Source organism: Oncorhynchus gorbuscha, linkage group LG12, assembly GCF_021184085.1.
Source record: "Oncorhynchus gorbuscha isolate QuinsamMale2020 ecotype Even-year linkage group LG12, OgorEven_v1.0, whole genome shotgun sequence".
Classification (NCBI taxonomy): Eukaryota; Metazoa; Chordata; class Actinopteri; order Salmoniformes; family Salmonidae; genus Oncorhynchus; species Oncorhynchus gorbuscha.
Window position 1 is genome coordinate 22,374,939 of NC_060184.1, and position 14,463 is coordinate 22,389,401.

The 14,463-nt window shown below is 43.3% G+C and overlaps 1 protein-coding gene across 1 annotated transcript; it reads right to left on the reverse strand.

The window, feature by feature from the left end:
• Positions 1-7,268: 7,268 nt before the first annotated feature.
• LOC123991603 (hairy/enhancer-of-split related with YRPW motif protein 2-like) lies at positions 7,269-10,927 on the reverse strand. The gene is given in 7 exon segments (XM_046293228.1): positions 7,269-8,875; positions 8,877-8,927; positions 8,929-9,041; positions 9,547-9,628; positions 9,760-9,843; positions 10,180-10,258; positions 10,662-10,927. Coding segments are annotated over 7 exon segments (1,008 nt in total). The 5' UTR covers positions 10,745-10,927; the 3' UTR covers positions 7,269-8,359.
• Positions 10,928-14,463: the final 3,536 nt, after the last annotated feature.

Genomic DNA, 14,463 nt, shown 5'->3' on the forward strand with positions numbered 1-14,463 from the left:
GGACACATGATTTACACCCGAAAAAAATCTGTCGTGGTTATGAAACCACATGCCAATTTTTGCCCGCTGGGATAGTACTATGTCTTCACATCTTCACTTATGACTCCCTGGCTGAACACTGTCTAAACACCGGCACACAGACTGTAGGCGATCATAAGACAGCCAGATAAAATACAGTTATGTCAGAGCAAACCCAGCCTGGTTAATTCTGATATGGTCTCCACAGAGAGGCTCTGATACCCATCAGGCCTCAATGTAGCATCCAGGGCCCAAGACTTATCGGCGGTGACAAACCATGTTAGCACCAGGCCCCAGTGTGCTGCGACTGGGAATTGATTGTGGGAGGGAGAGGGAGGACACTGTAAGCAAAACGCCTCATGTTAGATAAGATCACAGTGTGGCAGCTGTCTGCAAACAGAGAACCAGAACACTGCAGGTCACATGGTCCAGATAACTGATCGAGATAAGCGCTCACGATAAATGCAGGTAAGTCCTTTTTATTTCTGTCCCATTGAGACCAAGGTCTCTTTTACAAGGGAGCCCTGAATATACACAATTTACAAAACACAATCAAGAGAAACAATCACATTCCTCTGCAAAGTGGTCCCCAATCAACAACTTTAACTACCTGAGAGGCACCAGTACATCTAGTGGCAGGGAACTTTGGGTGAAAATAAACTAAAATCCGATTTCCCCAACTCTGTTTAATAATGAGTTTAGGACTTAACCTTTTTAGAAGCATAAGTTACTATATTCTCTACACTATAATTCAAAATTGAACAATATGAAAATACTTACTATGAAAGGCTACATGTCTACTGATTAGCAGCAGCTGTACACTAAGCTTCCCGAGGCAGAGAGCAAGGACCTGTGTATCAGAACTAGAGTTTTAGTGACACCATGAGCTGATGATGAGGCATTACAATTCATCTTTACCTGATCAAGCTAGAGAATTTAAATGCTACTTTAACTCATTTAATATCTGAAGCATGAATGACCAAGTGAAGTATAACTGTACTCGGTGTGGAGACCGCAGTGTGCTGTAGATGACCCCTCCATGACCCTGGAGGGTGCAGAGCGACTGGCCGCCACAGCTGGGATCCCACTGTTGGAACACCACAACTCCACTCATTAGCATAGGGCTATCATGAAACAATAAATAAATGGCACGTTGTGTTAAACATCAAATGAGCTGATTGGCTGACACTGCCATTCCAAAATGGCAGTGGTAGCTAATGCTAATTAGCATGAGGATGAAAATGGCAGTTTTCTGTAAAAATTAGCAGTATTTAAATCTTCTCGATGTATCAGTTTGGTAACATTTGGAGTACAGTGGCACATCCCATCCCTGCATTGAGGTATCTCGCATGGCTCCACGGTGCCTTAATCTAAACAAGATTACATTCCGACATCATGGAGCTCAGTGTAAACAAACATAACGGTAGGGTCGGAATCTGCTGGCTACCTAGCCCAATAAAGGACTAAAGTAGCCTAATGTTACCCCTTTATGGTCCAAGGACCCTTACATGTTCTGTTTAAAGGCGAATTGCCTCTGGAAGCCAAAACAGCCAAATACTCCATCTAAACGTGAATCGATTCTCAATTGCATTATGGTTCTAGAAACATAAATCCCTCTACTTTCATATCACCCCAAAAATATTTCACACATTTTATTAGAATTATAAACTGCTGGAACATTTTAATACATTCAAAAGAACCACCAAAATCTGGTTTCTACAGCTCCAATAGTGCGACCATGAATGAACTGCTGTGTATTATCAACAGTTGTAAATATATATATGAGGAGATTTGCTTTGTGGATATCAATATGACAATGTAGATATATTATTTTATGTTATTTTATTTATTTTATTAAGCATAATACACACTTACTGTAAAACGGATTTAACCAATTTTAACAGTTGCAACCAACGGTATTTTTCAGTGACAACACGTTTACAACACACAGGTGTTCGGAGACACAAATAGCTAATTAGCACAGGTGGAGAAGGAAGATGGAGTGGGCTTCTCGTCTTCCGTAAACAAGCACTGTAACATGGCCATGTGGGAACCCTAACACTATAAAAGGTGTACATCAATTTAACCTTTTGGTCTTTATGAAAGGTACTTAATGCTCGCACGTGATGTCTGTTAATTTTAAGACCAAGCACCGGGGCTTTAACAAAACTCGTACAGAAGACACCTTCTCCAAAGACATACGTGTAATGACTTGTGTCATTTTTAAGGGTTACTGGATACCCTGACGGTTATGTGACTCTCTATTGACCTCTGGTAGCCTACTTTGCAGCATTAGGGTCCCTGAGTAGGTCCTTGACATGCAACAATTGGGTCATTGAGTTGAGATTACCAGTAACTAGCTAGTAGTAATCTATGGTTTAAATTAGTTTTAGCACAAGTTGATTATCAACTTTAATAAAACGTCATGAGACTGATTTATTAAATACACAGTTTATTCACCTGCATTTCCATAGTACTGGGATGTCGCACACGCCACTCATGTCGGGATAAACGGTGATATCTCCACTGCATAGACATGTCGAGCAGGAAATCTATACCTAACCTTTTTGAGTAGTTTGGTGAGTAGGCCTACTAACTATGTCACGGTCATCACTAGTTACCACAGCCACAACGTCATAAACCCCAGAGAGACATGTTTAAAGATTGATAAGCAAAATATATTTACTTTGCTGATAAATAAAGCGTTGTTACATTGTGTTCTCATAAAACTGTGTGCGTTAAAGAAGTGGTTCTCTGTTTTATGAAGCAGACACCCAGCGACATGGTTTCCACTAGTTACCATAGCCACAATGTCAAAATAAACCTGCAGACTCTCCTTCACTGCAGCCGACGTAGGTAAAACATTTAAACGTGTTAACCCTCGCAAGGCCGCAGGCCCAAACAGCATCCCCGGCCGCGTCCTCAGAACATGCGCAGACCAGCTGGCTGGTATGTTTACGGACATATTCAATCAACCCTTATCTCATTCTGCTGTTCCCACATGCTTCAAGAGGGCCACCACTGTTCCTGTTCCCAAGAAAGCTAAGGTAACTGAGCTAAACGACTACCGCCCCGTAGCACTCACTTCCGTCATCATGAAGTGCTTTGAGAGACTAGTCAAGAACCATATCACCTCCACCCTAGACCCACTCCTATTTGCTTACCGCCCCAATAGGTCCACAGACGAAGCAATCGCAACCACACTGCCCTAACCCATCTGGACAAGAGGAATACCTATGTGAGAATAGTACCCTCCAAACTCGTCATCGAGCTCGAAACACTGGGTCTCGACCCCGCCCTGTGCAACTAGGTACTGCACTTCCTGACGGGCCGCCCCCAGGTGGTGAGGGTAGGTAATAACATCTCAACCCTGCTGATCCTCAACACTGGGGTCCCACAGGGGTGCGTTCTGAGCCCTCTCCTGTACTCCCTGTTCACTCACAACTGCGTGGCCATGCACTCCTCCAACTCAATCATCAAGTTTGCAGACGACATTACAGTGGTAGGCTTGATTACCAATAACGACGAGACGGCCTACAGGGAGAAGGTGAGGGCCCTCGGAGTGTGGTGTCAGGAAAATAACCTCACACTCAACGTCAACAAAACGAGATGATCGTCGACTTCAGGAAACAGCAGAGGTAGCACCCCCCTATCCACATCGACGGGACAGTAGTGGAGAGGGTAGTAAGATTTAAGTTCCTCTGCGTACACATCACGGATAGACTGAATTGGTCCACCCACACAGACAGCTTGGTGAAGAAGGCGCAGCAGCGCCTCTGAAGAAATTTGGCTTGTCACCAAAAGCACCCACAAACTTTTACAGATGCACAATCGAGAGCATCCTGTCGGGCTGTATCACCGCCTGGTACGTCCAAATGCTCCGCCCAGAACCGTAAGGCTCTCCAGAGGGTAGTGAGGTCTGCACAATGCATCACCGGGGGCAAACTACATGCCCTGCAGGACACCTACACTCCCCGATGTCACAGGAAGGCCATAAAGATCATCAAGGACAACAACCACTCGAGCCACTGCCTGTTCACCCCGCTATCATCCAGAAGGCAAGGTCAGTACAGGTGCATCTGGGACCGAGAGACTGAAAAACAGCTTCTATCACAAGGCCATCAGACTGTTAAACAGCCACCACTAACATTGAGAGGCTGCTGCCAACATACTGACTCAACTCCAGCCACTTTAATAATGTCAACATTTATGAAAAATGTATCACTAGCCACTTTAAACAATGCCACTTCATATAATGTTTACATACCCTACATTACTCATCTCATATGTATATACTGTACCCGATACCATCTACTGCATCTGGCCTATGCTGTTCTGTACCATCACTCATTCATATATTTTTATGTACATATTCTTCATTCCTTTACACTTGTGTGTATAAGGTAGTTGTTGTGAAATTGTTAGGTTAGATTACTTGTTGGTTATTACTGCATTGTCGGAACTAGAAGCACAAGCATTTCGCTACACAACATCTGCTAACCATGTGTATGTGAAAAATAACATTTGATTTGATTTTTAGCTTGTATGGCTCCCTGGGTGAACCGCCTGCACTAACTAATTTTTATTCAGACATCTGGAACACAAATAAATAATCATTACATTTAAAACTATATAAAAATATATACAAAATAAAGACTAATAAATATCAAGTAGCCTGCCTAGCTCACAAACTAGAATCAGGGTTCCCGCTCCAACAAGGTTAATTGACCCACAGTCCCACACGGTGACATGATATCATTGACGTGACGTGCAAATGTGCTATAGAAAACTGATCGCACAAATGTCACCATTCCACATTTTTTTATGAGGGCAATTTTTCCATTATTAAAGTGGCTGGAGTTGAGTCAGTATGTTGGCAGCAGCCACTCAATGTTAGTGGTGGCTGTTTAACAGTCCGATGGCCTTGTGATAGAAGCTGTTTTTCAGTCTCTCGGTCCCTGCTTTAATGCACCTGTACTGACCTCGCCTTCTCGTGGCTCGAGTGGTTGTTGTCCTTGATGATCTTTATGGCCTTCCTGTGACATCGGGTGGTGTAGGTGCCCATGTCGCCTGTACCTAAATCCGCTACTGCACTATTTATATAGTTTTTCGTTAGGTAGGCCTAACTTTAGATGGTGGGACAACCTACTGAAACTTATCCTATAACCTATAAGAAGTAGAAATAAACACTTTGTTGCAACATGATCACAAATGTTTAAAATAATTTAAAGATTTAGATCAACTTGTTGAGTTTGGCAATTATAAGTAAAAGTATAAGTTAAAAAGTTAGGTATTTTGGCCTTCTTGACGAAGCTTCATTGATGATAATGAATCAGTCTTAATGTAAGAACATCAAATCCGTTGTTGTCAATGTGAATAAAAAATTTGGCATGTAATAAAATTGAAAAAATATTAGGGTACATGCCAAAAAAGGCACATTGATAACCAAGAGATGATGCATCTCGAAACTTTATAGTAGACTCAGTTCCATAAAAAATGTATATGGAATCGATAAACATTAGATTTAACAATTATAAACGATGATGTACACTACAAGGTGTACAGACCAGCACAGGCCATCCTAGCTCTCAAACTCTAGGTGGCCTTCTCCATACATTTCGCAAGCCATTAGCTTCGCCCATGACTGCCTCATATGAACTACAATCCCACCGCTCTTGTAACGTTTAGAATCATCGCTTGCGATACGACTTTCGAAACATGGCCCTTACCTTTCATCAGCGAGAAAGAATCCTACAAATTAAAAATAGACACTTACAGTAGCAGTTTTTCCAGATACACACAGCAATGGGCACCTCCATCTAATGAAACTACACTTCCCGAGTTACGCTTACACAAATGTGTTCTGAGCATGCTAAGTGGCTAATTAGCACAGGTGGTCGCATCTTGTCTTCTGTCTGTTTCATGTAAATAAGCGCTGTAACATGGAGATATGACCATGTGGGAACCCTAACCCTACCAAGGTATGTATCAATTTAATCTTTAGTTTTTTGAAAGATAAGGTCCTTATGCTTCCAATACCGTACCGCTTTGAGCATTGGGGATCAGAATACGCCTTCGTCCAATGACTCGTATGTGCAATGTAGTAGAACTGATCAAAGGGTAAGGCCATCCCACAGCATTGGCCATTTCATGTTTCTGTGGATCATGTGATTTATGACAGCCACCTCAATGCGCTCACCCCGGCGTGAGAACCAGTCCAGATCAAAACAGATAACCCTCTGATTTATAACCGAGCGCAGTTCCCATGATTGTCGGTGGGCAGTAGACAGAAATGCTGATACTTTTTACCTTAAGGAATTGAATGGTTTGACAGTGATTTACTAACGTAAATCGTTCTAACAGATATGTGATAAAGAGAGTGCACTAGGCCAGTAAATACCCATCTTGGGAGGAGTGACCAAAGTTGTTTTTCCTTTATACCTCATTGGGAAAAACTGTTTGAATAAAAAAAAATCCACGTCATTTCAACACAAAAAATCTACGTGTTGATTACGTTGAATCAATGTGGAAATCTGATTAGATTTGCAAAAGTGATCAACTTAAGGGCATTTCGTCTTATTTTCAGAATTTTTTTGTTGTTGATTTCACGTTGAATTCACGTTAGTTGAAAACTCAACCTAATGTAAATCAAAATGAGATGTTCAACTGATCTCTGTGCCCTGTGGGACCAGTTCCAAACCAACGGTTCGTCAGGGATGCTGATACCCTGCAATCGCGTTGACATATTCTTTCTCCAAGGGAGAAAATAACTGAACCAGACTCTGTACATATTCCCTTTTTCCCCTTTGAATACCATCTCGCATAACAATAGGCTAACCAATAACATTATAGCATACAATTGTCTAGAGGTGCAGTCCAAAATTGTCACAACAGACACATAGAAATTGATATATTTTTAAACGTCTATGTCTATAGGTCCCTACAGTAGATATAATTACAGAATAGGGTGAGTTGTTGTCTCGAAAGGCTGTAGAAATGTTGGTGACTGATTTACAACTCTGTGTACAGACAGTGCCAGTTATGCAATTGTTATTATGTGTGTCTCTCTTAAGGAGTTTTGTTTTACCCATCCTCTCAATAACACATAACAGGAAATAGATTAAACATATACTTTGTGGTCTTCAAAAAACGATTTATTTTATTATGGCGTTAGAGCATTGGCACATACTCTGGCTCCATTGATCTGCTGTGGTGGAAACAAATAAGAATATTCTCTGAGTGACCAAATATATTTATATAAAAACGTTTTTAATCAGTGACATCTGTAGAGTAGGCCTAGAGGGCTTGTTTGCATAGGCAACTGTTACAAAAGAAAAAAGCCAAACAAGTTACAGTTGTATCATTGAACTGCAGTTGGAAGTACTAGGCTATTTGATATGTTGTTTTTGTACTTTCTAAAGGAAAAAGCGCCTGTCACTTCTTTGCAGCAGCAAATTGAAGTGCACCATCAAATATGTATTCTTCTATCTTCAATATAGCTTGTAGTTCATCTCATATTTACAAAATGAATGGATGAGATTAGAAACACTCTGCTTCGATTCATTCATTGACTGATTATCTCCAAACCCTTTGGTTCTTCATCTGACTGATTAGAACAACTCCTAAAGACACTGCCCACTGTCACGACGTTGAATCAAAGTGGAGAACTGATTAGATTTGAAAAAGTAATCTACGTAAGGGAATTTTGTATATTTTTCACCCAACTTTTAACCTAAATCCAATGACATGGTAACATTTTTGGTTGACAACTCAACCAAATGTACATCAAAAGTAGACATTGAACTGATGTCTGAGTCCAGTGGGTGCTTTGTGAGTGTTTGTCACATTATTTCCCCACCAAGAGAATCAACTGAGTTGAGGTCAGAGGTCAGAGCAAAACAAAACTTCTGCTGGATATTTGAAGGAATTTTGTTTCTATTTCACATATTCAGAAAATAATAGTCATAATAATATGAATTATATAGCCAATTTTGGGGAAGCAAATGGTCTAGTGATAGTGTTAAGAAAATTATGAAAACAAACTGCCACTGAAAATGGAGAAAAAGACAGAAGCTAGATAGGTCCAATTTGAGTGTTGTTATTCAATAAAAATAAATCATTAGTGCATTTTAAGTGAATTTCATTATCGTCACTCTCGCTCCCATAAGATAACTTGCATTTGCTCTGAATCTGCACACAATCAGAAATTAAATAAGCTGGTTGAATAAAAGTCCATGAACACCAAAAAATCCAAGCTATAGTTAATAAAACAGTCTTGTTCCTTTATCTTCAAAGTTGGGAAGTCCTCTAGTCACCATGAGACCTTTGAAAAGTCAAACACTTAAAAGGCTCCTACTTCTGTTCCCCAAGGTCTGTATGGTTTGCTGCTGCTGCTCTCTCTGTCTCTGCTTTGCTGTGAGGTGGATGTGGTCGATATGGAGGGGCTCACAGCTGAAGCTACCATAGACGATGTGCTGCTCACACTGTGAGGTGTGAAGATGGGGAATCCTCCAGGGAATGACAGGGGAAAAGTCTGGGCCGCAGCAGCAGCAGCGGCCGCAGCGTGAACAGTCGCCGAGAGCGACAGGAGGGAGGTGGAGAGCGGGGGGACGCAGGGCGCCACGCTGCCATTAGAGGGCGCCCTGTGAGAGGAATCGGTATGGGAGAAGGTTGCCGTTAGGAGGGCCGAGCCACGCTGGGGCACCTCCACAGACAGTCTGCTGGCGGCACTGTCTGAGGAGGGCAGTCCATTCTGCTGGAGGAAGGTGGTGGGGAAGGGGTGGAAGGCGGCGGCCCAGTGGTGAGGGTGGAGCGCCTGCTGGTGGTGTGCCATAGATGAGGTCATGGCAGCCGCCTCCCCTCTGGGAGGCGCAGGTGCTGAGGTGGGAGACCAGGCGCACACGCAGGGGGGTCGCTACTGTCTAATCCCTCCACAGAGCTCAGGTATCTGGCCACCTCCGTCAGACACTCCCTGAAGCCCACACTCATGAAGTCCATGGCCAGGGAGTGGGCATCAAAATATCCTATAGAGACAGATAAACCGACAGACACAAATGAGGGATATTGAAATTATGTATGACAAACACCTATAAATACTGCCGGTCTCTCTACTGATCTGTAATGTAGCCACCAGCTACTGATGGGAGTGATTACTAAATGGAGAGGGATGGATACATGCTGGTCTCCGAGGCTGACCATTAGGGTTCCGTCTGTGCTTCCAGGCATAACCTTAACAGTATGGGATTGTGCTGGGATGTTTATATGTTTGTTTTGTCTCACCTGTTTTTACACTTGCCGAAAACCCCAAACAAACCCCTGACAGGGCAACCTGTGAATGCAGCCTTCTCCCCTGCCACGGATTTATGAAAGCAAACACAATCCAAGGGTCAAGTGCTCCTTTAGTCCCATCAGCACTTTTCCACGAGTTCAAACCTACCATTAGCATTGATTTCCACTTGTCAAAGGGGACTGCTCACTCAGATTTCACTACACAGTAAGGCAGAGAGAAGCAGCCAATGAACTCCTTACCTTTACCGCCAGTGGCCTGCAGCATCTTTAGGTGATCCACTGTCATCTGCAATATTTCTGCCTTCTCTAATTTGGCTGAACCCTGCAAGGAGCAACAGGATGTATGAGTCTTAGAACTCTCCTAACTTTCAATGAAAAAATATCCACAAAATGTCATAACTTGTTTTGATGAAAATGAAACTTTTGAGGAAGTTCCATTTAATTTCAACCCACTTGTTTTTCAAATGCAGTTGGGACAAGTCGACGTAACTCTGATAAACTATTATTGATTCGATCCCTCCTTCGCTTCTCGATGATCTACAATAGATAAATATTTTATTGCATACTTTGAAATATAACAATACAAGGCCTAATAATAATATTTGTAACAATAACGCAACAATAATGAAATACATGTTTAAATAATAAGTAATACACAATAAAGATAACTACAATGGAACAAGAGGACAACAATGTAAATAAGTCCCAGACTTTAGTGTGTGTTATCCGCGATGATTTTACTCATGTACATTTACGTCTGTATGTTCATTTTTAAAATAGTCGAATTAATAAACTATAAACGAATCTTCATTATTAAATAATAAGTTATACATAATAATAATGATGATAATAAACTACTAAATAAATAATTACCCCTCTTCGTTTTTTTCTTGCCATAACTTGGGTTGTTGTTGTTGGGGAGCCACATCTAATAAATGATCCATTGCTGTGCCTGCATGGGACAAACATAAGATATAAGTTAATTTTACTCAACATAATGTTTTCTTTTTGTTATGGATGAGCAAGTATCCAAAACCACACCGTTTACATTGTGTAATGTATGCATCAATGCATATTTTGATAACACTAATGTAGCCTGCACTAACAATCTATCTATAATACTTTAAAGAGAATTCTCCAAAATGTTCCTGCATCGCTCATGAACCACCCATAAAGGTGATGATTTGCACTTGGCACCTAAAAGTTTACACCAGAGTGAAACTTTTTTGGCATGCACATTTGACAAACTTTACTCAAGTTAAAAGTTTCATCCGTTTTGCCTGGTGTACACGCGGGAAAAAAAGATTCTGTATCTACCCAACATTTACCCCACATCTCCATCTTTAAGAACTCACCCAGAATAATTATTCTCACTGCCGACATCAATAGTTTCATCCATGTCGCTGTCAGAAGTACTATCCTCACAAGGCCTCTTCATGGTGATACTACACTCGCTGTCTCTACTAACGTTCCGTGGATGGGTGCGCGTCCAGGTAGACTTGACTGGTGCGTGTACAATTCCCTTTGTACAGCTTTCCCAACGAGCCGTTGGAGCCTCACCTCACAGATGCAGGGGAGCGTAGCTGCCAACGTCCTGCTTGGGAACACCCACATCAGAAAAAACACGCCCCGAGCCACTGAGCAATGAGGAGAGAGAGGTTCGTGCTCCAACGCTGGACCAAGTTCGCTAGATAATTGACTGCACCGTTTTAGTACTGTTTAAGACACCCGCGAGCCGCGAAAAGCGCGAGGAACTGTTTACACGAACTCGGAATGTGACAGAACATAGACAGGACATATAACACTGCTTCAACCATGACAAAACATATATGTGTGGCAGATAATAGTCAATTATAGTAGCCAAACCGTTACCTGAACTTGAAAAAAGAAAGCAAAATCTAGAATATATCATTCTTGATAAATATATAGACTTTATGTTGCTAAAATCATTCATCTTCGGTGAGAAAAGCATCTCTCTGCGCAACCCTTCCTGCAAATGTCCATGTCTCCAAATAAATTTTACACAGCTAGGACAACTTTTTTTCCGTTTTTTTGGACAAGTGAGTATTTCCAGCAGCAGTGGACATAGGGACAAGGACATATTATATACTATTACTACTTTTTTATTTCCCCCCAGAACTTTATTCAACATCATTCACCGTCTGATATTTGTATTTTATTTATTTAACCTTTATTTAACGAGGCAAGTCGGTTAATAACAAATTCTTATCTACAATGAAGGCCTACCAAAAGGCAAAAGGCGTCCTGCGAGGAGGGGGGCTGGGATTAAAAATATAGGACAAAACACACATGATGACATAAGAGACACCACAACACTACATAAAGAGAGACCTAAGACAACAACATAGCATGGTAGCAACACATGACAACACAGCATGGTCGCAACACAACATGAAAACAATAGGGTAGCAACACAACATGGCAGCAGCACAACATGGTAGAAGCACAAAATGCAGGTATACAGAGATGACCAGTTTACAGAGGAGTTTAGAGTGCAGTATGCAGATATTTAGTGATATACTTTTGAATTATGTGTTGAATAGTTGGAATAGTTTGCCAGAATAACCTGAAGAAATACATTTTCATATTTTATCACATTAGCCTATTATGAAATGGCTGTCAAAGGGATGGTGTGTTTAAGAGAAGTTAGATAATCTAAGGAAAATTGAAAATGGTGGAACTGAACATCCTGACCACAAACCGTCCTAATCTGCCCCCAGGGAGGGGAAGGAGGAGTGTGTAGTGTGTACTGTATGACATGTACTTGCATGGAGAATGTCAAGAGTCTACACCTGGTCTTGAACTGAGAATGTCTACAAAACATAAAGGACTATAAAAAGAGTAGATGGAGACATGGAGGTGCCAAGAACATCTGACGTGAGCCTTGGTAAAATATATTTTCACACATCTGAATAATATGCTTAGAGATATGCCTCTATGGCTGCGTCTCTGATCTGCGTCTCTGATTTTTTTCACTAATTAGCAATCCGGTCAGCTCTGAAAAAGATCTGAGGTGAAAAGATCGGATTTGATTGGTCAAAACAACAATTAGTGGAAAAAAGATCAGAATTAGGCTGCTTGTGCAAACACAGCCTTGGATCCAAAGCAGATTTGCAATAAATAGGGAGTGCTGTTTGGAACTGAAGTAAAGAAATTGGGAAAAAGATCAAATAAAAACATAGAAAGAAGGTAATTATAACTGAGGATCCAAAAGAAAGGAAATATTAAACCAAAGTCAAACGCTGCTTCTGGTTTTAAACACATTACAGTTCCTGTGAGAGGAGTGGCTCACCACAAGGAACACACACACACACACACACACACACACACACACACACACACACACACACACACACACACACACACACACACACACACACACACACACACACACACACACACACACACACACACACACACACACACACACACACACACACACACACACACACACACACACACACACAGAGAGAGGGGCACATATGAACTGGGTCCCCTGCCAGTTGGAGGCTCCAGCTGTAGTTCGTAAAACAGTGAAGATAGTGCATTGTTTGGTGCACCCCCCCCTCTGTCATGTGCCTTACCCCTGGTGGAGGGTAGCACAGTCTCCCAGGCAGCTTGCCAGTGTGATGACTCGTTCCCACAGCTCACCGCACTGCAGTGAAACCCAATCGCCGTGTGAGAGGCAGCCAGGAACACAGGCTGGGCTGGTATGACAGGGAGGTTACCGCTAGCCAAGCGTCGACCCCATTGCCGACACCACTGCTCGTAACCCGATTCTTCACATTGTTTGTGTTTGTTGTTTGCCCAATTGAACTAACATGATATAAAAGCTTAGAAATGCACTGCTTCCATAATGGGCCAGGGCAACTTTTGACCTTTCACACGTTCATTTCTTTTTCACAACTTTGTTTCAACAGCGAGGTGGTATTTAAAAAAAATCCTGTTTGTGAAAAAAGTTCATAAATAACTAAGAGGCTGGTCTCTACTCCCCCTCCCCCACTTCCTGGGTCTGAGAGGCTGGTCTCTACTCCCCCCCACCTCCTGGGTCTGAGAGGCTGGTCTCTACTCCCCCCACCTCCTGGGTCTGAGAGGCTGGTCTCTACTCCACCCCCCACTTCCTGGGTCTGAGAGGCTGGTCTCTACTCCCCTCCCCCACTTCCTGGGTCTGAGAGGCTGGTCTCTACTCCCCCCCATCCCCACCTCCTGGGTCTGAGAGGCTGGTCTCTACTCCCCCCACTTCCTGGGTCTGAGAGGCTGGTCTCTACTCCCCCTCCCCCACTTCCTGGGTCTGAGAGGCTGGTCTCTACTCCCCCCACCTCCTGGGTCTGAGAGGCTGGTCTCTACTCCCCCCACTTCCTGGGTCTGAGAGGCTGGTCTCTACTCCCCCCACCTCCTGGGTCTGAGAGGCTGGTCTCTACTCCCCCTCCCCCACTTCCTGGGTCTGAGAGGCTGGTCTCTACTCCCCTCCCCCACTTCCTGGGTCTGAGAGGCTGGTCTCTACTCCACCTCCCCCACTTCCTGGGTCTGAGAGGCTGGTCTCTACTCCTCCCCACCTCCTGGGTCTGAGAGGCTGGTCTCTACTCCCCCTCCCCAACTTCCTGGGTCTAAGAGGCTGGTCTCTACTCCCCCACTTCCTGGGTCTGAGAGGATGGTCTCTACTCCCCCCACCTCCTGGGTCTGAGAGGCTGGTTTCTACTCCCCCACTTCCTGGGTCTGAGGCTGGTCTCTACTCCCCCCACCTCCTGGGTCTGAGAGGCTGGTCTCTACTCCCCCCACCTCCTGGGTCTGAGAGGCTGCTCTCTACCCCCCCCCCTACACACACACACACACACACACACGCACACGCACACGCACACGCACACGCACACACACACACACACACACACACACACACACACACACACACACACACACACACACACACACACACACACACACACACACACACACACACACACACACACACACACACAACACCCCTTCGGGGTCTGAGAGGCTGGTCTCTACTCCCCCCACCTCCCTCTTCCATACCCACCTCTTGCTTAAAATCAGTCAAATTTACCTGTCAACACCCTCACATACTCCAGTGCTGTGCACAAGCTCTTTCAGGTGTGACCCATGGAATAGAGTAAA